Here is a 26783-nt window from a genome sequence, read left to right as displayed (position 1 = left end):
TGAGTTTTTCAGTTGCAGGGCAGTTTATTACAAAACCACAGAATAAATGTACAGATCACTGGTCTCAGAAGAGTAACACAGCAAATAAAAAAAATCTTGGGTGTTCACACTGAAGTCAGCTGGTACGATTTCTCCCCGAATAACTAGCTGTTCTGTGTTAATTGCTGCATCACAATGGCACAGAGACTGATCAGCTGCAAGTACTCATCTGCACCATCTGTCAAGCATTTGTCTACCTCCTGCAAAATAAACACATTAAAACAACCCCTTAATTGGAAAGAGGTTTTCAGTACTTTGACAACAATTAAGATTGAAAAGGTAGTAACTATGCAAAAAGATAAGTTTTCCCACAGAGCTGGCATTTCTATTGTAATTCATAAAACTGAAGAGAGGCAGCTGCCAGGGGCATTTGCTGCACCATCCCACCCCGCAGGCAGACAGGAGTTATACACATCTTGGAAACGTTTCCATGTGGTCTGCACTTTACTGTTGAACATTAATGAACAAGAGATTCTCCATTAGCCTTGCAACTTCAACTGATAAACAGTGACTACTCATAAGTATTAGCTGCTCGTACTTGAAACAGTTCTATAACCATCATCACTGAATTTAGCAAGCACACCTCCATGCATATGCCATATTTATTCAACTTTTTGGTCGAAACAAAATGCCTATAGAACATTTTAGGAAGTTATAGTCCTAGTTCAAAGTTTGTTAAAATAAACATGAATAAGTAAACGTTGGATTAGAGCATTCAAATGGGAATTATAAAATCTAGGTTTCAATTATAGTTGTGCAGACTGATCTTTGGTATCTCCCTGTCTGTTCCCTCAGTTCTGGGTGCCTTTCCTATCAACTGTAGAAAGGTGCTTACCTTTATCAGTAGTGTTGAGAAACTTAAACTTAATTTGTAAAGCTTTGAGATCTGTAGAAGATGCCAACAACCTCAGCACTCCCTCTTGTCCCTTACAGTGAAGAACTTTTTAAAAAATTATCAAAAAAGCCCTTAGTACAACTCAAAGATTGTCCCCACTCCTCCATAGGTGTCTCTTCAGCTGTAGCTAAGGGAACAAAAACCTGAACTCATGCAGGATTCCCTGTTTGAGCAAGTCACAACTTGTGTGTTTTCTGGGAAATTGATGCAAGTTAGACAATCCAAGGGAAAAGGCATTTGGTCCAAAACAAAGCACTTTTTTTTAAATAAAAAGACACCCTCTACCTTGATTTCTTATTATCTACTGTAAAAAGAAATTTCCATCTAAGGAATTCTCAATGGGTATATTTCAAAAAATGATTTACTCAATATTTGAGAAGTAGTTTAGCTTTTTAATAACCTTGTGCCTCCTTTTGATCTCAAGTTGCCATAAAGGGAAGTCTCTTGTTCATTTACATTCCTATAGAGATGGCTATTAAACATGCACTTTTATGTCTTAATGCATATTTAAACACCACAAGCTTTAAGGAAGTGTAGCTGTTAGGCCCAGATTAAAAATTAATCTGCATAGCCAGCACCTCAACTCCTTTTCTGCCTAATGCAACTGGGAAAGCTGCACGCTGACAATACCAATGTAGAACATGAAACTGAATGAGACACAAGCAGCTTGGTGAACACAAAAATCAACCTAGAGTTAAGTATTTTGTGGGAGGGGTGGGAGAAAGGAATCATGGGTAGATGTATCACCTTTAGGTAATGACTAGCTAACACGACAACAAGTTAATGGAGACTTACAGCAAGCTTCTCTGCAATAATAGATTTCTGCTTGTCAGTGAGATCTTCTCTCTCAACAATATCATCATGAAGCTGGTTTACAAGCAAAGCAACAGCATACCCTTCATTTATCAGATTCTGTAATGTATGGAAAAAGGGAACAAGGTAGCATTAATCTGAATTTAAAGTTTATAAATGTAGCAGTAGACATCAGGGTGGGGGCGAGTAATATTTAAAGTGACACTATCAAGTTCAAGACTACTTAGGAAGCTTAGAAATTATCAACAATGCCTAACCAGTGCAGTGATGTTTGTTTGTAGTAGCTCTGGGACACAAACTGTTCCATGTGCCTCTGTGTGCTGTTAACACCAAGCCTCACAATTGTGGAAGGCCATGCCAATGGAACTCAAAAATGCAGCAGGCTCACCTACACTGCCTTTCCTGAGATGAGAGGGGACATCCCCTCCCACTATTTCTGCCATTCCTATGACAACTTCCTCCCCACCAAGTCATGAACTGCCTAGTGACTGGGTCCCCTATGAATGTCCCAGAGGGAATGAACAGAGCAGGGAATCAAGTGACCATCCTGTCACCCATTCCCAGCTTTGGACAAAAAGGTCTAGGGACACTTCAAACCATTACCCCTTTTGCATACAGTCTTCAGCAACCTGTGGTGTCTCAGGAGGCCCAAGACGATCTGAGTGCGCATCACAAAAATTCTTCTGCTCCATAATTCAACAGGACAGCTTCATCTATTGTCAACTTAACTCAGGAGAAGTCCATACTCAAATTAACAGGGAAAGATTTCTTCTCACTTTAAAAAAGTGCTCTCCTTCAGATCCAGGCTAAGGTCACTGGACTGATTAATGTCAAGCAGCTTATATTACATTTGCACCATAAATGACCTTAGCAGTCTTCAATTTCAACCTGCTACTAGGAGTGTTAGTGTACCCCCTACAACTAGCTCAGAGCCAACAGCATGGCATTTTAAAACCAAAACCTCACACTTAAATTGTTTTGAATTTACATGACAGCACGAGAGAAAACATGCAAGCATTTCTACCTTTGCTACTGTTTCCAGTTTTTCAAAAGAGCCACTTTGACAGGCAGAGAGCAGGCCATCAATTGTTTCCTTAGGGACAATCTACAACAAAAGAAGTGACATTTACAAAGCATGCACATACTGTCCCAAGTTTCTGGATGTATTTACAACTTAAGTCAATTATTAAGTTTTAAACTCAATAACTGACTTAACTAGCACCCAAATTCACCACCAGAAAATACAGATTCAAACAATAGTTCTGGAAAATAGTTGTGGTGTTCTTATATAGATAACACTCTTCCCCTGCACTCCCAACAGCTTTTCTTAGGAAAAGGTTGAACAAATAGGCTTGATATTAAGATCATATGAAATGGAAATAGGTATGCATTAATTAGAATTGTTATTGATATTAGGAACGGAGTATGAAACCAGGCTATTTTTGCATGACAAGGAGCACCTACTTTAATAAATGGATCAGTCTTTATACCATTTTGTAGTTTCCACCATGTATGTGTGAAAACAAACAATTCAGGTTAGCCTGAAGCAACTAGACGATCAACCAGCAAATAAGAGATTGTTACAAAGTGTTAAGCCATTTAACTTAGAAAAACACTGTTAGCTTTTGCTTTGGACACATTATTCCTGCAAACAGCACACTTCTCTTCGCTCATGAATTTTTTTTTTTTTTTTAAAGTCTCCAGTACTAAAGGCTACCACTAGTCTGTAATAGTAACATACAAGGAAGATCTTAAATATATCACCTAGATGCAGATTAAGTTCCTCTGCTTTTTAGCTGATCATATTGAAACCGAAGCTTGTTGTTCACCAGAGCACGGATATTAATTGGAGGCTCTTTCCCTATAATTACAATATTTTGTTTTCACATTCTTCCATTTCAACTGGAAGTTATTGTGAAAGTTCAGCCTTTTACACATAGAAGAGGATTAGTTTTCACATTTTCAGCTAAGAAATTAAACGGTGGGAGGGGGTGGCGGAGGATTTAAGTTTGATTTTAAGAATATGCAAGGGAATCAGTTCTGTTCTCTTCCTCTCAAACAAGAAATCATGACCCCAGAAGAGGTAATGAAACTGGCTCTGAGGGTAGCACATATAACCCAAATACTCTGTGTCCAATACGTATGTCCTACTGCTCAGCTTTTCCCCACTCTTATTCCAAGGTTTCTTGCTTGAGGAGTAAGTATCATTTTGCCTTAGCAACACTTTCATAATGAAGTTTTAGTAAGCTGGTCTTCCCTCAGGTTTCTACTGTTCCTATCAGCATTACGTACCTAGAGAAGTAACAGTTACACTGCTACCGAGCAAAAGCCACACAGGTACTTATAGGGACATGGTCAGCTTGTGTAAAGTTAAATAAGAACTAGAATGGTCCTTCGAGCTATTCTCTGGCTGCAGTTCCAAACCAAAGTTTGCAGCACTGTGTTAATGCAGGAGAACCTAAAGGTGCAATTAATTCAAATGTTCAACCTAAAGGATGTGGAAAATTTGAAGTGCATAATTGATTAGAATGATTGTACTTTAAAATGTTTTAATACAGGTTAAGGGGTTTGACAGACTTTACCTGTGTTGCATATTTCCTGTTTTGCACAATATCCTTGAAGTTAATGCTAAATGCAGATGCCTTTCGTTTGACAACTGCAGACATAAGAATATTGCAACATTCTTCAAAATTAAATTAATTTTGCATATTAAGTAACAGGTTATGTAAGGGACAAATAGGAGTAAAAGAAGTTATTGAAATCAGCAAGCAACTCAGATTCAGGGAAGAGATGTACTGCATAAGAGCATGAAGTGTTCACATTATCACAGGAGAAACTAAACAAAATCATGTATTGCCATGAAAGCCTACCCCTGCAATTTCAGTGACAATCTTCTCCGTGATCTCTTTCCCACCTGTTAATCGAGTAGCACTTTGAAGAAATGTGATTGCTTTTCTTAAGTCTCCTTCTGACACTTGAACAAGACAAGATATTGCCTGAGAAATAGCAAGAAAAGATGACAAATGATATTTTAACTAGAACATTTACCCAGCATTGCTCAGATCTTTAACTCAAATAAGTTTTTTTCTTCATTGAAATATTATTCTGAGAAAGAGGGGTTCAGTATGCAGGCTGGCCCAGGAAGAAAGAACTACCACCTCAGCCCTCTCTTACTGCAATGACTTGGGGCCAGGTCAGAAGGGCTTGCTCACGGCTGCTGCAGCAGGTACAGCCGGGGAAAGGGTGCCCGGCTGGGAAACAGAAACTCTTTCAAATATATAGGTTGCCTGTTTTGGAGCACGTTAGCTGCTGCACACACTTCCCCCAGAGTAGTCAAACCAAGTCCAGTACCTATTCCAGACATTTTCACCTCAAACATACGCGTCTATACACAGATGAAGCAAGCATGACATGAGCTGCCTATGTAGTCAGATTCAGCAGAAAGACAGCGTTGAATCAAGTGTGCTTATTATACCAGGCAATTGGTTCTTTATATTCTAAAACTGTATAGTTCTGCACAGAGCCTTCCCTAGAGGACAGCAGGGGCTGAGGAAATCCCCTCAATGCCCTAGGCCCAGCACACACTCCCCTGCCACAGGCCCCACCCCTCTCCTGGACCACCCTTCTCCCCTCCCCAAGTCCTGCCCTGGCTGTGTCCCTGCTCCACTCCCTTGCTCCTGCCCACCCCCACTCATGGGACACAAACCAGGGTCCCGGCACAGGGTGGCCCTCCTCCCTCACAACATGGTGGCGGGAGCCAGAACAGCCCGCAAACCACTCAGCTCTGCCCTGCCACCCTCTCCCGGCACACTGCACTCCACTTCTCAGCGGTGGCAGGAAGCAGAGCAACAGGGCAAAGAGGAGCAGGCTGCCAGACTGCTCTGGTTCCTGCTGCTCTGGTGAGCGCAGGGGGGCGAGCCCTGCTGCTGCCCTGCACCACACCCTCAAGTAATCCCTTGAGTCCCATCCATACAACAGTTGAGGTGGCCACTGCAGGGCCACCCAAAGTGCAGGCCCTAGAGCAGCCACCCTGAACTGTCCGATGGATGGGGCAACTCTGGTTCTGCATGAATTTAAGTGATTTTAGAGTTCTCATTTTGAAGTAAGTTTATGAATGTTTCTACATCTAGAAAGATAAAAAAAGCAGCAATTCTTTGAATGGTACCTGGTATTTAAAAAAAAAAATCATCCCAAAGAAACCCACACCACAACACACGAGAGATACAGAAAGCTGGGTATGAAATCCAGGATGTATACATCAATACAAGCTCAGGCTGTATTTTCTATTTAAAGTTAACTTCATACTGACAGCATGGCTATTTTAGGTTGTAACATGGCTTCACTTTAGCAAACAGAGGCTAAAGCCAGAAACAGACTGTTCCAACCCTTGTTCTGACAAACTTTTTTCTGGTCTTTGTCATTGAAACGGTTATCTCCTCTGTGTAGTTAAGATAATATTTAAAATTAGTTCATGGACTGTTTAGCAAGAAAGTAAAATGAGTATAGGTAATGCCTATTTACCTCTTTCACTGCAATATGATCACACTCCTGATCAAGATGTGAACCTATACAGTGACCATGAAGCTTACCTCATTGCTAACTTTCACATTCTCCTTTTCAGAAAGGGTCAGGAGTCTCTGCCGCTGGATTTTATCTGTCAGGGGCTTGAAACGGAATTTAGAGCATCGAGATGTTAAGGGTTCAATTATCCTAGAAGAGAGGAATGAAAAAGTGTTCAATCTGTGCAGAGAACTCCTCAGGAATCTATCAGCTTAGATTAGAGCAATAAAACAAGAGGACTTCAAATTGCAAAGACTTAGTGATAAAAAATGAAACAGTTTTAACCTTTCAGATTTGTTAGATGTATTTCCACAGCTAGAGAGCTAATTATTCTCAAACTACAAGTTAAAATCGAAAGGTTTGTGCTAGCAAAGACAATACAAACCTGCTGATGTAATTACAAATAAGGCAGAAGCGTGTAGTTTTAGATTCTCTCTCCATAGTACGTCTTAAGGCTGCCTGAGCTGCTGAAGTCATAGAGTCTGCTTCATCCAAGATTACAATCTTAAAAGGAGGACAAATCTTACCGCTAAAAAAATAAATGCCCATCATCCAATTAAAACAGAGTTCATTGTTTTCAAATATAACATGCAGTAATATTTAAAAGTCAAAACTTGATGCACAGTACTACCATTATCTACAGGCAATATTCCAATATTCAAAGAGCAGAAGTGAAGTAGTGTGCATTAACTTTTGCTCATCTACCATTTGCCAAAGGACTAGCAGTTGTAAGAGGGGCAATTAATAATTTATCTCCAAGCCTGACACTTGAACACCACAAGATTTGTTTGCCAAATTCTTATTAATGCTTTCAACTACTTCCTATAATACTCAATGCAATTTTTTTTTGCAGGATTCCTAAATCCCTATGGGATATTCTAAAATTTAGAGATGGCAGGCTGATCTCAGTATGTGAGATGGGACAATTACTCCTTCCAGTTAGTCTTGGGCTTCTGTTACCTCTAGTCAGTCACTCTCACTTCTGCTCCCTCATCCACATAGGCCTCTCCACAGCCCCAGAATCCCTTTAGCCAATTATACCAAGTCTTTTTCAATTGATGAGACCCTGTATCTAGTGTTCATAATACAATGGGTTTTTGTTTAAATCACAAGCTATGAAATTTGTTCCCAGTCTAACTAGTCACTCATTCAAAATTTGCTGTCATGTACACTGAATTACCAAATCTACGAGACTACTTTTTTTTGGAATCTCATACAAATTCTCCCCAGTGACATAAGTGCAATTTGCACTTGAGTATCAAGGGGAAGTCCCCTTGACCTGCATTTTTGTTCTAACTTCAATTATTCTATACTGACGTGAAGCTTAAGTTTGCAATTTAATTTAATTAAAAGTAACCAAAATAAATCTATGACACACTTCATTGAGAAATACAATCCATCATATAGTTGGCTTTGATCTCTTGCTTACTCTGGGCGATTTCCAGATACAGTTAACTGAGCAAAAGCCTTCACTTTCTCTCGAATCACTTGTATTCCACGTTCATCAGAAGCATTTAACTCAAGCACCCTCTGTCGGAACAATTCAGGCCTGTGAAAAATTCAAAATGTTGCATGAGCCACTAAACCTTATTAACAAGCAAATGACTCAGAGTTTCTAGGCATCTTCATGGGAAATATTTAACCACTGACTCTTAATTCAGAGAAAGGTGTAACAATCTAATGGCTGGAAGTTGAAGCTACACAAGTTCAGACTGGAAATAAGAGTATACATTTTTAATGGTGAGTAATTAACCATTGGAACAATTTTCCAACTGTTGTGATGAATTCTACATGGATTTTTGAAATCAAGATGGATGTTCTTCTAAAATGTTTTCTCTTAGAATTATTTTGGGGGAGTTATATGTCTTCTGTTATATTATATAGGTGGTCAGACAAGATGATCACAGTGATCTCTTCTGGCATTAGAGTCTATAAATTATCAAGTAATCATGGGCAGCAGGTGAAATCCTGCTTTAGGAAGGCTACCACACTGATCCTGCCCTTTCCACTCAAGGTCCTCCACCCTTTAATTGGAGGAGCCCATCGCCAGGGCAAGCTACCATCTCCCTCCTCTGAAGGCCCACTGGGGGCAGTGGAAGACTTACTAGCAGGCAGCAGCAGCAGCAGGCAATGCAGCCCTGAAGGAAGGGGTAGGGCCAGGGTGGCCCAGGTGTCTGGGAGAGGGTTGATGGCTTGGCCATCCCTGGCCTATTATACCTGCCCCCATGTGAGTGGGATTTTGTTTGTAGTATAATTCTTATTAATGCTGATTTATAGTAACTATTTTGTTAATGGTAGAGTATGTGTTAAGTTTATTAAAATTCCAGTCCTGAGACCATCTAAACTTACATAATCTAGTTTACATCAAAGGCTTCTGATTTTCAGTTTTAACAAATACCAATAAACTCCATCCCCCCCATATTAAAAAAATAAATAAAATCTGTTTACACAGTAAACATCAAAACTCACCTGAAATGGTCATTTGCATGTAGACAAGACCTTGGATACAACTGCAACAAGGACTGGATTGTGATTTCTAAAGCACACTAATGTGTGACACAGATTGGTCAGTCCCTGCTGGAGTGCAGTAAAGGTTCCCTACTGCATTTTAACATAATGCTGTTTGAAACACTACTACATTAACGCACACTAAGGGATATTACAAAGATTCTCATTACAGGCCCCTGACCTGAATTTTATATAGATGTCTAGAAAGCACAAATAGCTAATTACTGGCTTGCCCCAATCTTGAAACAGAAGCCCTATTTATAGCAAGAACCTTGACCCCTGGGCTTTGGAAAAATTGAAACCTGCAAGTTACACCATTGCTCTAGGCAAAAACATTAAGCAAGCAAGCAAAGCCAAAGACCCTTGATTTCTTTGCTATTGCTATTTCTATTTCCACAACTACTCTGCAAATCAAGTTGCATAATAACTTGTAAAATCATCTGTTGTAGCCATCAACAGTACTCTGCAGTTGATGTGTTTTCAGGAGCTATGCTGCTAAAAGATTTAACTGGATACAAAAAGAACCTGCAGGGCATTAGTCACCACAGGCCATTTGAGCCAAGAAAGATTAACAGTTTTATGTTTCCAGAACCTGAAACATCTGCTTCAGAAAGAATTGGAATTGGAAAAACCTCCTCATTAGTAGCTTTAACTTAAAACTAGGAATAATCTCTCCCCTCAAACACCTTGGAACTTAGGTAAGTAAAGAAAACAAAAAGATATCCTAACTCACAGAAGAAGTCTAACTAGTTAAGATTCCCATGGCATTAGATTTGAATGCAGGTCAGCCAAGTCTATTTTAGTTGTAACCCTTTGAAAAGTCTGATCAAACAAAAGACACACACAATAATAATAAATGCACACTGTATTATTGGCTATATCACACGTTTTTAAAGAGTTCAGATGCAATTGTTCTCTTCCTCCACCCTCAAAACTCCCTCAGTGTCACCCCTTTAAGAGTTTAGTTCAATAAAAGCTTCATACCATCCTATGATATAAGCAGGGAAGTCGAAGGCAGTCCAGTGGTTCAGTAACTGGGAATCAATAGACCTGGGTGCTGTTATTACCTCAGATTCCTTCAGGCAAGCCACAACCTGCACTCTTAGTTTCACCACTTGTATAACGGTAAGAATGATACTTACCCATTTTTGTGAAGTGCATTGAGGTCTACGGATAAAACACTCTGCACATTCTAAATGCTAAGGATTTGAGTTTTACCATTATGTATAAACATTTTTTTTTTTTATAATCAGTCTTCTGTTTTATGCATAATATTAAATCAGAAAACAGTCAAATGAAGAAGCCACATAAATTCACCACTGCGGAAGGGGGCTTGGTTGCGTGATTCAAATCACAGCACTGACTGAGATTTCATAGTTAAGAGTCCAATGACATGACCTGGTATGAACTAAGTGGTGTAACAAACAAGTGTAAACAGGTATCAGTCTTTCATTGAGGAGGATTTCCAGATAGAGGTGGGATCACCACAAAAGACTCCCAGCCCCACTTTCTCCCTTAACAACAACTTCAGATGTTTTACTTAAGTGGTTTGCTGTGAACAGATTGCCCTCCTCAGGAGCATTATATTTGTCACCAAGCAATACAAGTAGGCTGCTTGAGTATTCCAAAGAGAAAGCTCAACTTCGCATTAGATTCTTATAGATCAGAACACCCCAAAAATTAGAGCAGGCAGTGAGTGAGAGTCACAGGCCAATCTCCCTCTTGGGTGCACCCTTGCGCAAAAAGAACTTTAGTCTCACCCATCTCTTTAGCAGAGCCACACAGCCGTGTATGCGCAGCTCTGTATTCACGATCCTACCAGTGAATGGTGAAGCTGGTGGTGGGCTTGATGAGGGTGTAGGGGCTGAACCGGGCACTTTCTTCTGTATCAGACTCCCTCGAGCTGGAGTTGGGGTCAGGGCCACATAGTGGCTGTTCAGCTGCTCCCAGGGTAGGGCAGCTGCCTGTCACGCAGCCCTATGTGCTGGCACTGTGGTGAGGCTGCTCCTGGGAATGGGGCCCACCTGCATGTCTGTTCCACCCCCTTCCCTACACCTCTCACTGCCCTCTGGCTCTCAGAGCCCCCTGCCAGCTCTGCCCCCGCCTGGCTCCACACACGTTGCTGCCCCACCCCTTTCCCCCAATCCCATCTCCCCCACTCCCTCACTCCCTGCAAACCCTGGGGGCTAGCAGCAGCTTTCCTCTGCCCCAGGCAGGGACTCGCAGCCAGCCCCTGCCCTGCACACAGGCTGCCCTGGGAGCAGTGCTCTCTGGTGTGGCTGGCTGAGTGTCCCTGCCTGGGGTTGGGAGGGGAGGGGGGGGCCTTACCTTCTCCTCACAGAGCAGGCTTATGGTCCCAGCAAGAGGGGGGCCAGACTGGGGCTCTGCACTGGGAGAGTCTTTTGGGGAACAGCAGAGATATTCCCCTCACTAGGAGCCTCACCTGCCCACAGCCAGGGCTCAGGGGACCCCAGCAACAGCAGTCGATGTCCAGGGGATGCAAGGAGCATGGGTTCCCGACCCCAATTCCCTGCCTGTGGCTAGGCTGTGCGAACAGGGCTGGCTCCACCTGGTACCCCATGGGTCCAGGTATACTGGATGGCCTGAGGCTGGTCTGGGTGTGCCTGGCTGGAATTGTTCTGTATGGCATCACCATCCCCAGGTCCGCCAATGGGTGCAAGGAGGCAGAGGGGTCAATTGCCCAGGGACCCAGTGATTTAAAAGCCCCAGATGATGGGTCAGATACAGTTTTTGCAGTATTAATTTTCTTTGATTTCATATTAAACATTTAAAGTCATGCACCTTGTTAATTATCACTTGTAGTATTTTCTTCATTAGCATTTTAAATATATATATTTGTTAACTTGGGTGCCTGGATGGCACATTTGAACAAGTGCACATGACCTCAATATTGGTGCACAAAACAACTCTGCTCAGATATGGAAAATGTTGAGGGGAACTGGTCACAGGGCTAGTAAGCTTTCGGAACGTTCAGTTATGTAAATGCAGTTAGATTACAACTTACCCATAGAGTTCTCTGGCTAATGCCAAAATGGTGGAAGTCTTTCCAGTTCCAGGTGGACCATAAAATAAGAGATTGGGAAGCTGTAGTAGCAGAAAAGGGATATTTTACAACACAAGTTATTAACTCAAAATATTTAATATACAGAACTTCCACATCACCCTTACTCTAGGAAGGAACTCCCACTACAGCATGAAGGGAAATGGAACTGAATGACTGTACAGTACAAAGCCTTTCAACATGTGGGTCATCAGGCACTGTAGGTTCCATAGATGCCAATCAAAGTAAGAACTCAAACCAATCTCTGTTGCTGACATGCCAAATTCTTCACATGGCCTTTTTATGGATATGAACACAAAGGTCTATTCAAACTGATATGCCCACTCAGGAAGGTTCGTGGATATACTGTCTCCAGGCCAGGATTGAGACACATGGCTACAAGACCATGGTGGAGTTTTGCAATGGCTCTACCCACAATGTACATGGGTTGCTTGTTATGCACTTCTGCATTTTGTGGGGGGGGGGGGGGGGGGGGGGGGGGGGGGAGGGAGACAACAACCCTAGGACACAAAAATCCCTTCCAGCCTATAGCAAACAAAAAAGACTGAGCTTCTCAGTCAGACTTGAAATTTATAGTCCTAAATAAATTTTCTATTTTTAAAAGATAGATGCTGTTAAAAAAAGAAATCTAATTCTATAGAGCTACCTAAAGTATTTAATAATTAAAGATTAGGATTCCCCTCCCTAAAGTATAGCAGCTAATGCACATAGAAAGGGAACAAAAAAAAAAAAAAATGCAAAGCAGCAATGAAAATGTATAGGGTAATTAAGTATTCCAGATAAATACCAAGCAGGATTTGGCAAGCATGCTTTGTAACTGTCATTTATCCCTATCTATTGAGAGTGCAATAAGTACATAGCAAGTATTCCATTAAATTATAATGGATTTACACAGTAAAACCATACTTTAAATACAAATATTTATATAAACTAGGGGCTATGTTCCATGCTCATTATGCTTGCTAACCCCCCCTCTGCCCGCTTTCACAGCCAGAGAGCCTGATGATGTCATTCTGTCATGCGGCAAGAAAACCTTTTTTTATAAATAGAGAAAATTATATATGGGGGGGGGGGGGGGGAGGAGAAGAGACAGAGAGAGAATGAACTTCAAGCATTTAAGTGTACATGAAAACATTGACCTGAACTGAATGTGTGGGTTGAATTCAGATATCACATTTAAAAAAGCTTCCCCTTCTGAAAAATGTTAAGATATAGTAAATTTTTATATATTAATAAAACTGAGCATGAAACATGCAAGCCCTCATGTCCTCTAAAAAGACCTTTATCTAGAAGTTATGCCTTTGATGGATTTCAAAGGTTATATATAAACAAAATACATTTAAGGTAATTAACAGATTAAGTTTAGCTCAAATTTAAAATTACACACAATTTTTATATGTTTGATCAGCTACCATAATTGTCAACATCCTCCAGAATGTTTAGGACAAGACTAAAAAGGAGAAACATTATGCGTTTTAGTTCTCATAGCAAATGGCTGAAGAGCTATTAGACAAGAGCACTGTATCAGCAAGCTGACACATTGCAGATTTTGTGGTGAGACATACACAATAACTTGACCCCAAACCATTAATCCACTCCCTGCTAGTTCTCTGAATAGGCTTTAGCAAGAGTTTTAATGAGATTAAACACTCTACTAATTCCACTTAAATATACTAAATCCACACTCAGGCTGTTTGCGCTTCCAATTTCACATCAAAATTATCACCAAAATTTACACTGCTATCTTACAAAGCATATCCTAATCCTTTATATAACTTAATGGCAGTATTTATAGCAGAACTGTAACCTGATCCAGCCACGCAGTTTTCAATGCTTGCCAGTGGAAAGCTATACCTGTAGGCATCTTACCCAGACTATGGGAAGGTTAACACTACTAGCAAGTTAAATACCATAATACTATAAGTCAGTTTAGAGCGTTTCAGACACCAGGGACATAACATTTAGATTAACTGGCTAATCAAATAGTCGATGCAATCTGCATCAATTAATTGATAATGACACCTCTGCCTTTGAAGTGTAGTAAGAGCTGTGGGGCTCTTGCTACACTTCAAAGGTGAAAGTGCTGTGGGAAGCATGGGGCCAGTGGGGGACTCAAGCAGTCCCCCACTGGCTCCATGCTCCCCATAGCATTTCAAAGTGGCATTGCTACATGGAGCATGGGGTCAGTGGGGGAGTCCCTAATCGGCCCTGCGTTGCATGCAGCGTTTCAAAGCAGACCTCAAGCTCCACACAGCGCTGCCACTCCTCTTTCCTTTCCCCCCTTGCTGCCTCTTTCTGATAGAGGCAGCATGGGGGAGGAAGCGACTAGTGTGTCGACTATCCGATAAACATTTGCTTATCAGATAATTGACTTGTTCACCTCCCTATCAGACATTGCATGTTCTAAAGAGCTTGACAAGAGATGGAAGCTGAAATGGCAGCTTCCAGAGACCCAGCTAGAGCACTGATTGTGCCAGAGTATTAAGACTTAAATTAATTATTCTTAGCAAGGTCAAGCACTGCAATCATGGCAAAGAAACTACTAAAGTCTTTGAAGTCCCAATGGTAACAGTCTCAGAAATACTGCCAGTTCCACACACAGGGCCAGGTAGGCAGACAGAGCTTCAAAGTCTCAATGCGCGCATGAGGTGATGGTGTAGAGAGGAGGGGGTTAGATTTATTAGGAACTGGGGAAACTTTTGGGATAAGGAAAGCATATACAGGAAAGATGGGCTCCACCTAAGCCAAAAATGGAACCAGACTGCTGGTACTTATCAAAAAGGTTGTAGAGCAGTTTTTAAACTAAGGGCTGGGGGAAAGCAGACAGGTGCGGAAAAGCACATGGATCGGACAGAGACATCTATTAGGGGAGATTCTATTAATAGAGATGCTCTATGTTCTAGTCAGGAGGAGAGGATGGAAGTATGGTCAGATCAGATGAGACAATCAAAAGAAAGAGTCTAACATCAAGAAATGGCAGACAAACAGTGACAAATTATTCAAGTGCTTATACACAAATGCTAGAAGTCTAAATAATAAAATGGGTGAACTAGAGTACCTAGTTTTAAAGGAGAATATTGATATAATAGGCATCACAGAAACTTGGTGGAATGAGGACAAACAATGGGACAGTCATACCAAGGTACAAAATATATTGGAAGGACAGAACAGGTCGTACTGGTGGAGGAGTGACACTATACAAAAAAGTGTAGAATCAAATGAAGTAAAAATCTTAAATGAGCCAAAGTGTTCCATAGAATCTCTATGGATAGCAATTCCATGCTCCAATAAGAATATAGCAGTAGGGATATATTATCAACCACCTGATTAAGACAATGATAGTGACTATGAAATGCTAAGGGAGATTAGAGGGGCTATAACATTTAAAAAGTCGATAATAGTGGGGGATTTCAGCTATCCCCATATGGACTGGATACACATCACCTCAGGACAGGATGCAGAGATAAAATTTCTTGATACCTTAAATGACTGCTGCTTGGAGCAGCTGGTTCTGGAACACACCAGGGGAGAGGCTATTCTTAATTTAGTCTTAAGTGGAGTGCAGGATCTGGTTCAAGAGGTAAATATAACTGGACTGCTTGGAAATAGTGACCATAATATAATAAAATTTAAACATCTCTGTGGTGGAAAAACACACCTCAGCAGCCCAAGACGGTGGCATTTAACTTCAAAAATGCAAACTACACAAAAATGAGGAAGTTAAACAAATTAAAAGGTACAGTGACGAAAGAAAACTCTGAAAGATTCCTGGAAAATTTTCAAAGACACCATAACAGAGGCCCAACTTAACCTGTATACCCCAAACTAAAACACACAGTAAGAGAGTCAAAAAAGTGCCACCATGGCGTAACCAGGTAAAAGAAGCAGTGACAGAAAAAAAGAGACATCTTTTAAAAAGTGGAAATCAAATCCTAGTGAGGAAAATAGAAAGGATCATAAACTTTGTAAAATTAAGTGTAAATTAGAAGAAGAAAAGGCAAAAAGAAGTTTGAAGAACAGCTAGCCAAAACTCAAAAAGTAATAGTAAAATGTTTAAGTACATCAGAAGCAGGAAGCTGACTAAACAACCAATGGGAGAAGCTAAGTGAATTCTTTGCTTCAGTCTTCACAGCTGAGGATATTGGGGAGATTCCCAAACCTGAGCCATTCTTTTTAGGGGACAAATCTGAGGAAATGTCCCAGATTGAGGTGTTAGAGGAGGTTTTGGAACAAACTGATAAACTTAACAGTAACAAGTCACCGGGACCAGGTGGCATTCACCCAAGAACTCAAATGGGAAAACTGCAGAACTATTAACTGTGGTTTGTAAACTATCCTTTAAATCAGCTTCTGTACCTAATGACTGGAAGATAGCTAACGTGGCACCAATATTTAAAAAGGGCTCTAGAGGTGATCCTGGCAATTACAGACCAGTAAGTTTAACATTAGCACCGGGCAAATTAGTTCAAAGTATAGCGAAGAATAAAATTGTCAGATACACGGATGAGTATCATTTGTTGGGGGAAGTCAACATGGTTTCTGTAAAGGGAAGTCATGCCTTACTAATCTATTAGAGTTCTCTGAGGGGGTCAACAAACATGTGGACAAGGGAAATCCATGGATATAGTATACTTAGATTTCCAGAAAGTCTTTGACAAGGTCCCTCACCAAAGGCTCTTAAGTAAAGTAAGCTGGCATGGGAGAAGAGGGAAGGTCCTTTTATGGTTTGGTAACTAGTTAAGAGACAGGAAACAAAGGATAGGAATAAATAAGTTCTCTTAGTGGAGAAAGGTAACTAGTGGGTCTGTCCTAGTACCCATCCTATTCAACTTATTTATAAATGATCTACAGAAAGTGATAAACAGTGAGGTGGCAAAATTTGCAGATGATACCAAACCGCTCAAGATAGTTAAGACCAAAGACTATGAAGAGCTTCAAGAAGATCTCACCAAACTAAGTGACTGCGCAACAAAATGGCAAATTAAATTTAATATTGATAAATGTGCCTGCACCACAACTAGGTGGGCTCAACCCTCTTCATGCTGGGGGAGATCTGTCCCACTTAGCTCTTATATGGGTTCAGGGATCACTAGTAGTCCATGAAATGCTAGCCAGCCACCTGGTGCCCATTCTCATTATCTGAAGTACCACCATAGTATTTGGGGAAGTATTCAGCTTTACCACTGATTATGTTACATGACAGCAGGTGGGAAGAGAAGTGGCCCACAATACTGTTTTGTTGTTTAGATGCAGTCCACACTAAATGTCAGGACTCCTGATCAAATTATTCTTGAATCCACCACATAGCATTACTGACTCTCTCTATCCCATGCTACTAGTAACAGAGCAAGTATGTGGCCAGGAAAGTCATTTGAGAGGCATGCCTCCAAATTCACTGGGATCCAGCCTGCAACAAATATAAGCAGTCTTGGGCTTTGGTTCAAATAGTTCAGAAGAGCCTTTCATTGCAGTGTGCAGTTTAAGGTAAGAATTAATAAAACCTGATACTTCTTACAACTAAAACTACTTTATTTTGTCCTCTAATGGTTTCCTGATTTTGAGCAGCATAACCCAACAAAATATATACCTATAAATATAAATAGGAGTTACTTCAGCCTTTCAACTCAGGAGACAGAAAGTCAACAGTGATGTAGTAGGATCATAATCCCAGAAACCTAGCTGGTCAAAAAGCCATAAAGGATTTAAATAGCATTGCTCAAAATAGAATGCCTAACCCACCACCTAAGTAGTAATATGCACTGCAGTACTAGTGTTATAAGAGTGTTATAATGAGAAATGCTTTCACTTAACATTAATAAGTTCTAAATAACATTACTAACAATTGTTTCGAGTCTATTTATCAAAATGACAGCATTGCTGTTAGATTTTAAGGGCATTAACTATACTGACCTGAAAGTAGGAGTTACTGATGTATTTAGAGAACAGTCCTTTAATCTATTACACTGGTTTCGCACAACTGTAAAGCAAATTAAGCAGCACTGTTTACTGTGTGCTTTTTTCCCAAAACATGGGAGATCATGTGTGGTAAGGATTAAATTGATACTTTCAGCAATCTAAACTTATTATAAAAGGAGAGATGACCATCACGCCATCCGTCACAGAGAACATGTGAGAATGCACTGGGAATAGGCTCTGCATGTGACTATCCAGACCAACTTCTACGGGTAAGGATCCCCCCCTTGTAGCTACAGGGCCTGGGCATCACCCAACCACGCTGATATAGAGCCTCAGGGGACAGACGGACGGACACATACACACACACTGGTCCCCACTGGTGTGTGGCGATTCCCCCTACTGTGAGGCTCCTATGGGGCCTAGCAATTTCCCTCTACGCCCACCCCATCTGCCTCCCCAGAATGTCAGCATTCCCTCCCCCGCCTCCTCACAGGACCTGGGGTTTCCTCTCTCACTCATTCACCTGCGGGTTCCCTTCTCCCTCCCCTCACAGAGCCAGACTGCTTCTTCTTTTGCTCCCCAACAAAACCCAATCAATCATTTCCTGAGTTACACCGCCAAGCAATGCCAGGGAAATCTGCTAGTGTTTATAAATTGGACAAGAATGGAATTCTAGACAGTGAAGGGGATTGAAATATGATATAAAAAGCTTTCACCTCTAAGTTGTCAATTCAAGTAGTGCCCAAGGGAGAAGTCATTACAATTCAAAACCTTTTTAAAAATATGGAAAATGTACTTAATTCAGTACAATTCCTAGTGGATGTGTCCACATAAGTCACCTTCAAAACAATACCCATGTCAGTCATTGCAGAATTATTTAGTGGATCATAAAAATGAAGTTATCCTCAATTCTAGGTGATCTTTATCTAGAACTTGACTGAGACAGAAGAGGTTGTGTGGAAGGTGAGACTATCCTAGACACAATGCAAAAACATAGCCCCCTGCTGGCTACACTTTCATACGAGTCTTACTTGTTACTTCAAACACTAGGTAGAAGAAAAAAAGGCAATTATTCCTCATAGGGGAATTTTGCATCACTGTATGCACAGAATTAATGCCCTCTACTGATGTATTTGCTTCCCTGCAGAAAAATGACTTCTGATGGGGAAGGGATGGCATAAGAGCCTTCACAAGTCTCTCCCTAAAAGTGCAGGCAGGTTGATTTGAGCACCCAGAATAGCTTAGAGAGACATAAAAGCACTGCTGGGTTGGGGAGCAAGACAATCACACATGCGAGAGGAAAAAAAAGCCACATATAAACACACAGTGCTTTTGGCATGCTCATCATAGACAGGGCATTGGAATGTTTCTGAGCAGCTAAGTGCAGGGCAAGCAGAGTAGAACTAGCAGCCTGCCTGCCTAGTAAATTGTTCTCATTGGCCTTAGTGGAATTCCCCCAAGAGTTTAAAACAGGCACAAAAATTTTAAGACTCCTTTACATTGCCAGACATCCTTTACATTGGTGTAAAGAGCCTTACTGTAAAAGACAATATAGCTTTACAAATACTTATGGTACTTCAGTAACTAGAACTGGTCTACATTTTTGGATTGAAAAAATTCCTATTAGGATATGCTCCATGAACTGTTAGCTACTGACCTTTTGTAGATGGTCAATCAATATAAAATGTGAATTTGAGTCCCTAGTAGGGATGTAATATCCTGTTTAATCCGTTAACTGTTATGTCTAATTGGTTAACAGGTTAAGCAGGGGTGAGCCAGGTGGCTGCTCTTACCAGGTCTACTATGCCACACTGCAGGCAGAGGGCTGCTCCAGCTAGTTAACTGGTAAGAATCACATAATAGAGTGATGCTTACTGTTAACCATTACATCCCTAAGTTCCCAGTCATTTGCTCTTCAGTTGTCTATGAAGAAACACCAAGCATATAGCTGCATATATTTGTTGACAAATAACTAGAAGTAAAAGATCATTACTAGCTACATTACCTTATAGATTTCCTTCAATTCTCCACATCTCATCATCCAACCAGTATGATTATATAAATATGCAAGTTGTACAAAACAATACATTGTACAAAACTTAATTTTTTGGAGAAGAATTTCCCCAAGAACAAGTAACTGTTCATACAGAACATCACAACATTTTGTAGCTATCCTCAGCCATGTGACAAACATGCAAATTCAGATTGGTATTCTTCACAGCATCTTACAAGTTTTCTGTTTTAGAGATGTAAAATCCCATTTAATCAGTTAACCGGTTAAACAATGTTTAACTAGTTAACATCTTAAACAGGGGGTGGGTGAGATGGAGCACCCCTGCCCTCCACCATTGACGGGCTGCTCCAGCCGGGCTGGAGTGCTCTACACCTGTGACGCGCCCTGCTGGGCTAGAGCAACTTCCTGCCCACAGAGTGGGCGCTGCTCCGCCCACCAGTCAACTGTAACCAGTAAACACTGTTCAGTAAGGATGATGATGCTTATGGTTAACCATTCACATCCCTATTCTGTTTATTTCTATTTTTTTTAAAAAAAAAAACCTCAGGAACAGCTCAGTCTTTTCTATTTCAGAGCTATACTTCAGTAAGATGTCAATACTTTCAGCTTCCTTTGCTATGCCAACTGATTAAGTAAAATTGTACTTAATGCTTCTATAGGGAGGTTAATAAATTAAAAATAATTACTCATATTACTTAATTACTCAAGAACTGCCTTTTTTCCCCTGTAGCAAATTTTTCAAACGTAACTGTCAAAAGTATAGGCTACATCTTAGTAAGAACCCCAGGATAGAAGGTTCTTCCAATCTTGTATGATTACAGAAAAGCACCAATCATTAAAAAGCTTCCAAGCTACAAAGCTGTTGATTTTAGAATTATTGGAATGCTGGAAATGTCAAACATAGCATAAAAATAGAGTGGAAAGGGACCTCAAGAAGCCATTCAGTTTAGACCCTTAAGCTGTGGCAGGAGTACGGATGTAAAATCCCATTTAATTAATTAACTGGTTAAACAATTAAGGGGAAGCAGACTAGAGCTGCCCTCCTACTGCAAGCAGTGGTTGCTCCAGCCCAGCCAGTGCAGCCCCTGTCCACAGTGGACCTCACAGAGCTGGAGCAACCCCCTGCCCATGGTGGGCAGGGAGCTGCTCCAGCCCCCACTGGTTAACTGAAATCAGTAAGCATCACCCTTAATGGTGATCATCATTAACCATCCTTATCCCTAGGAAGGACCAAGTAAATCTACACCACTCCCAACTCGTGTTGTCTGTTTTTAATGTCTTTCAGTGATGTGGAGCAGTGGTATGCAACCCGTGGTCGTGGAGGTCTTCCTGGGGGTTGCTGCGCTGCTACCAACAGCCAGGCCCAGCCCCCGGTCTTCCGGATCTAAGCACCACGTCGAACGGCTGGGCCCAGCCCCTGGGCCCAGCCCCTGGCAGCCTGGATCTAAGCACCATGCCACACGGCTGCTGGTCAGGCCCAGATACGGGGGGCGTGGTTGAAAAAAGGTTGTGTGCCACTGATGTAAAGAATGCAACCTCCCTTGAAAGCAGGGATGTAAAATCCAGTTTAATTGGTTAAGGGTTAAACAATATTTAACTGCTTAAACAATTAAACTGACCTAAGCAGCTCACTGCACAGCAGGCCCACAGGGCTGGAGGAGCCCCAAGAGTCAACCATAACCAGTAAGCCTCACCTGTTGAGATTTTCCAGTTATCCCTAATAAGGATGTGAATGTTTAACCAGTTAACACGCAGTCAACTAAACGATTAACCGATAAGCCGGGGGGGGGGGGGGGGGGGGGGGGGGGGGGGGGAGGAAGCCTGGGGCCCCCTCGCTGGAGCCGGTATCCATGAAGAGCCAGCTGCCCACAAGCACAGATCCCACAGAGCTACTTGCCCCACCACTGCCTCTAATAGAGGCAGCAGGGTAGGGGAGCAATAGAGCAGGGAAGGCTGCCATGGAGTCCCAGGCTTGCCATAGACAGAGGCTGCTCTGTGCGATGCCAGCACAGCCTCCCCTACCATGGGGTGGCAAGGTGCTCCCCGGGAGCAAGGCTGGGAGTGCACTGGCTGCCGGTCTTTCACCCTGGAGACTATCAAATAATCATGTAATTGCTAATATTTGATGCAGTTACATGATTATTCAATTACTCAATGTCTAACATCCCTAATCCCTACTTGGAAGCCTGTTTCAGAGCTTTAATTATCCTCAGACATATTTTCCCCCTAATATCTAACCTCAATCTCCCTTACTTCTTATCCTGTCTTCACAGAACAAAACTGAAGATAGTCCTCTTTGTAATACTGGAAGAATAATCAGATTCCTTCTTCCCTCCCCCAACCTCTCTTAAAACTGAACTTGCCCACTTTTTAACCTTTCCTCTAGGGATTAAAGAGAGTAATTATTCGACTACTCACTCCCCCTGCCTCTTGCTGCCTAGGCTTATCAGGCAGGTGAGTCAAATACTCACTCCACCTGCCCCTTGCTGCCTCTTAAAAGCTGGTTCCCCCCAGCACCATCTCCATGGTGTGAAGAGAGAACAGGGAAGGCAGAGGCACAAGGGTCTAGGTCGCAGACCTACTCCACAGCAGCTCTGCCTTTTAAAGGCAGCAAGAGCCATCCAGGGTTTGCCAAGACCTGGCTCACACCAGGTCTGGGACCTACACCCGCTGTAGCTCTGCAGTTTACATGTAGTAGGAGTTGGGCTGCCTGCATGGGGCCACAGTGGGGCCCTTAACTGACTAATCGTGTCCTTGATACAATTTGTATCAAATACATGATTAGTTCATTACTTGCTTTTTAACAGCCTTACTTTCCCACACAGGTCAGCTTTTATCTTTTGTTGTTTATCTTGTTTATCTCCTCTGGATTCTTTCCTTCTTGTCCACATCTTTCCTAAAAAACTCTGGTGCTCAGCTGGGGCCTTACCAGTGCCACATACAGCAGGACAACTCCCTCCTGTATCTTACATACAACCATCTTGCTAATACACCCCAGAATCCTATTAGCCCCTTTTACAGCTGCATCACATTAACATTTATATTCAGTTTGTGGCCCACTATAACTCCCAAGATCTGTTTCAACAGTACTAACATTTAGACATGTGGTTCCCCATCTTGTAGCTGGGCATTTGATTTTTTTCTTCTAATTGAAGTATTGCACACTTGTCTTTGAAGAATTGATCTGAATTCACTAAGATGACAGTCAATAGCTTGTCATTTTGAATTTAAATCCATCCTCCAAAGTGCTCATAACCCCTCCCAGCTTGGTGGCATCCTCAAATATTATGATTACTCTACTCCAGTGATTCTCAAAGTTTTTTGTATTGGTGATTCCTTTCACACAGTAAGCCTCTGAATTCAAGTCCCACCTCCCCACTAGATACACCCTCACAGTTTTACAGCAGACTACAGATAACTACTCTGAGTATCATACTCATAGGACAGTAGCACATAAAGTTAGTTCTCTGCCGCTATGGAACCATTAGATTTTTTTCTTGAACATGCTATGACTGCGTATCTGTGTTATGACTGCGTATCTGTGTTACACTCACATCAGCTCCTTCTAAGGATTTTTTCAGCACAGCAACGACTTCCTCTTGGAATGCAACTTCATCCACACATTTTGGACGACTAGATGAAAAGACAGATATGTGCATTTTAACATCTACTAAAAATTCTCAATATCATTTTCATCCAAAAATTAATGTTTTCCTTATATATACCACTTTGTAAAATGAATGACTAAGAAATTTTGTGCAATGCCACTAAACTGCATAGCATCTTGCACAAAAATGCTAAGTGAGGTAACTTTTTCACAGGAATGTGCCAGTCTAGCTATAAACTGAAGTACTTTCAGAAGCACTGCTACATTTTAGAGTTGGCTTTATTGCCTGGATGGCTGGTGCAAAATCTTGTATCACAGGTTGATTAGTTCGTGTCTTGATAAAATGCATTTGTGATAAACGAGTGCACATGCAAAAAAAATGCTCACTTTACATCATATTGCTGCTCTGTGTATTAAAGACACTGAGTGTAGTGACAAAACACTTCACAGTACAACTATCAGCCTTCCACAGATCTACACATGCAGACATAGGCAACTGGCACCTGCTGAATGAAAGAGGTTGGGAGGGCCACGGAGAGGGACAGATGCCTCTCAGAGAGGGCAGCAGTGCGGAGGGTGAGGGGGGCAGGCGGGAGCCAATACGTGTGGGGATACATCATAAAAAGCCGGTTCCTCTCAGCACCAGCTCCCCGGTGCCGCCTGTCCCTCCCTGCACTGCTTCCTGTATCAGAAGTAGGGGGAAGGGAACAGGGGAGGCTGCTGTGAAGCAGCCTCTATCCACAGCAGCCCAAGCTCGCTGTGGCAGCGACTGGTCTGCGGCAGCAGCTTCTGTCCGTGTGGTGAGGGGGGAGACTGAGCTCCCAGCGGACAGAGGCTGCTGCCACGGACCACTCTTTCCGTAGGGAGCTTCGACCCCCCCCCCCCGCAGATGTGCTGCTGCCAAGGACCAGCCTCTGTCCATGAGGAACTCGGACTCCTGTGGACAGGGGCTGCTGCCATCCCATGCTACTGCCTCTATCAGAGGCAGCAGTGCAGCAGACAGCTGGTCTACCTAGGGCATTGGTTTTCAAATAGTACTCCCCTGACAGCCGCTTCTGCCTGCCACCCTGTACTGTTTCCTCTCTATCTGAGGCAGCAGGGTGGGATAGCAAGGGGCTCCCTGGGACTGGGGCCAGGAGTGCACTAGCTCTAAATCAGGGGTGTCCAAACTTTTTTCAAAGAGGGCCAGATTTGATGAAGTGAACATGCGTGAGGGCCGACCATTTTGCCTGACATTCTTTGAACCATTAAAATTAAATGCAAATTAACTATTTTATGCAAAGTTTATTGCAAACGGCAAACGACATAACACCAACTATACATGTTGGGCTCGTCTACACTGGCCCCTTTTCCGGAAGGGGCATGTAAATTTCACCTATCGTAGTAGGGAAATCCGCGGGGGATTTAAATATCCCCCGCGGCATTTAAATAAAAATGTCCGCTGCTTTTTTCCGGCTTTTAAAAAAGCCGGAAAAGAGCGTCTACACTGGCCCCGATCCTCCGGAAAAAGCGCCCTTTTCCGGAGGCTCTTATTCCTACTTTAAATATCCCCCGCGGATTTCCCTACTACGAAAGGTGAAATTTACATGCCCCTTCCGGAAAAGGGGCCAGTGTAGACGTAGCCGTTGTGTCCAAATATATTTATAACTGATTTAGACCAACTGACATTAACTGAGATTTTACAATGTATTCATCTCAATTGAAAAAAAAAACTTGCCTACACTAATGTGAAGGGTGAAACTGAGATCTGGACTGCAGCACATAGGCTAGGTCTGGTTCAAAGGCAGTCCCTGATCTCTGCAGCTGCGGAGTCCGTCCCTGATCTCAGCAGCTGCGGAGTCCGTCCCTGCACTCTCAGCCCCAAGGTAGAGGGCTTGCAGGGTCAGAGGCGGGCGGAGAGCGCAGGGCACGCTGGCCTGACGGCTGCCCGGGGGCAGGGCGAACCCGTAGCCAAGCGGGGGAGCGGGGCTGCGGACGTGCCCTACTTGGTGGACTTTAGGACCGCAGCGGCCGCCATGGACGGCGGCGGCACGGCCGGAAGCGGCGCCAGTCAGAGGAGCGCTGGGGAGCCAGGAGAGGGGGAGGAAGCGGGGGCTGTCCCTGCACTCTCAGCCCCAAAGCGGAGTGCAGGGGCAGGGTTTGGGACTGCAGCGGCGGCGGCGACCCGAAGCGGCGCGCTGAGCGCGCCGGTTAAAAAAAGCACCGGGGAGCCGGGAGAAGCGGGGGGCCGTATTAAATCCGACCGCGGGCCGCATTTGGCCCGCGGGCCGGACTTTGGACATGCCTGCTCTAAATAGTTGTGTAACTGCTACAATTTCATGCAGTTACACAACTATTCAATTACATGATAGCTAACATTGCTAATCAGGTGTCCCCTTATTAGGAATTATATTTTTGGCAGGGGGCACAGGAAGCCAGTGCCTCTCCCGAGTGCCACCACAAGTCATCTATGCTTGCAGATGGGCAAGGTGGATTCTACCGAGTCATTCATGAGTCAGACTGAAAAAGTTTCCGAAGAGTTGAAAAAAAGGACAGAGACACGGACTCGATCGGCAACTTGCAAAACTGCGGACGTTTTCCCACGAATGTCACTAGGTAGGGAAGAATGAAGAGATTACAAGATTTTCCCAGTCCTCACCCCCACGTGCAGATGCCTCAAGGCTACATCGCCCCCCTCCCACCCAACACAATAGCACCACACTCAGCGAGGCCCACATCTGGAGGGGGGGGGCGCGCGCGAGGCCCACATCTGGAGGGGGGGGGCGCGAGGCCCTCTCCCGTAGGGGGGGGGCGCGAGGCCCTCTCCCGTAGGCAGAAGCGACTGGCCGCTTCACCCGCCACCCCCCCGGCAGAAGCGCTCTTACTATTTCTCCACCCAGGGGACGGGTCTGGGTCTCTTGCCCTCGCCACTGCCTCCGGCCGCGCCCCGCTCCTTGGCTGCGGGCGCCTTGGTGCTGATGGCGGACGGGCCTTTCAGGAACGCCTGCATCGCTGCCGCCCTGCGGAGAGACAGACACCGCGTCGCCAGCAGGCCCGGGCCGCGCCCGCAGACCCCCGCCCCCGCCCCCAGGGAGGGCGACCGGCCCCAGCCACCCGCCTCCTACCACCCAGCGCGCCTACCTTCCAGCAGCCCTCACGAGCTCCCCGCTCTTTTTTTATACCTGGGCGGGGCCACTGTCACTTCCGCTTCCGCCTGGCAGCACCGGCCATAGAGTGCCGGGAGGCGTCGCCATAGAGACCGAGCTCTAACCTGCCCGCCGAGGTAGCAGGAGCGACGCGGACAGGCCACGTGACCGGGCGGCCTTACGCGCGGTCCCATCTTGCCCGCCGACAACATGGCGGAAGGCAG

At 43.3% G+C, this 26783-nt stretch overlaps 1 protein-coding gene and 1 long non-coding RNA gene across 3 annotated transcripts; one reads left to right on the top strand and one right to left on the bottom strand.

Moving 5' to 3' along the window:
- RFC4 (replication factor C subunit 4) lies at positions 1-26740 on the bottom strand. Of its 2 annotated transcripts, none has more exons than XM_075938061.1 (11): positions 26596-26740; positions 26299-26433; positions 23382-23460; positions 11841-11920; positions 7737-7856; positions 6693-6836; positions 6337-6457; positions 4618-4743; positions 2772-2852; positions 1730-1846; positions 1-239 (listed from the first exon to the last, which is right to left on the bottom strand). In XM_075938061.1, exons 2-11 carry the CDS (start codon positions 26421-26423, stop codon positions 144-146), a joined length of 1089 nt encoding a protein of 362 aa, XP_075794176.1. In that variant the 5' UTR covers positions 26424-26433; positions 26596-26740; the 3' UTR covers positions 1-143. The 2 variants fall into 2 exon arrangements, with proteins under 2 accessions (XP_075794176.1, XP_075794177.1); XM_075938062.1 differs by having other exon boundaries at positions 26555-26691.
- LOC142830804 (uncharacterized) lies at positions 14065-21602 on the top strand. Its single transcript, XR_012906318.1, has 3 exons — positions 14065-17381; positions 17968-18082; positions 21113-21602. It is a non-coding gene; the product is annotated as an uncharacterized LOC142830804 (long non-coding RNA).
- Positions 26741-26783: the final 43 nt, after the last annotated feature.

This window comes from Pelodiscus sinensis, chromosome 10 (genome assembly GCF_049634645.1).
Source record: "Pelodiscus sinensis isolate JC-2024 chromosome 10, ASM4963464v1, whole genome shotgun sequence".
In the NCBI taxonomy this organism is placed as follows: domain Eukaryota; kingdom Metazoa; phylum Chordata; order Testudines; family Trionychidae; genus Pelodiscus; species Pelodiscus sinensis.
The sequence above is the reverse complement of the archived record's forward strand: the minus strand, read 5'-3'. Positions and strand labels throughout refer to the sequence as shown.

Excerpts from the sequence above, each read along its gene's own strand:
- RFC4 (XM_075938061.1), bottom strand. The coding sequence starts at position 26,423 with ATGCAGGCGTTCCTGAAAGGCCCGTCCGCCATCAGCACCAAGGCGCCC. Across the intron at positions 6,837-7,736 it reads GTATCTGGAAATCGCCCAGA|CGGTAAGATTTGTCCTCCTT; the intron begins GTAAGCAAGAGA and ends TTATTTTTTTAG. Across the intron at positions 4,744-6,336 it reads ATGTGAAAGTTAGCAATGAG|GCAATATCTTGTCTTGTTCA; the intron begins GTAAGCTTCATG and ends GCTATTTCTCAG.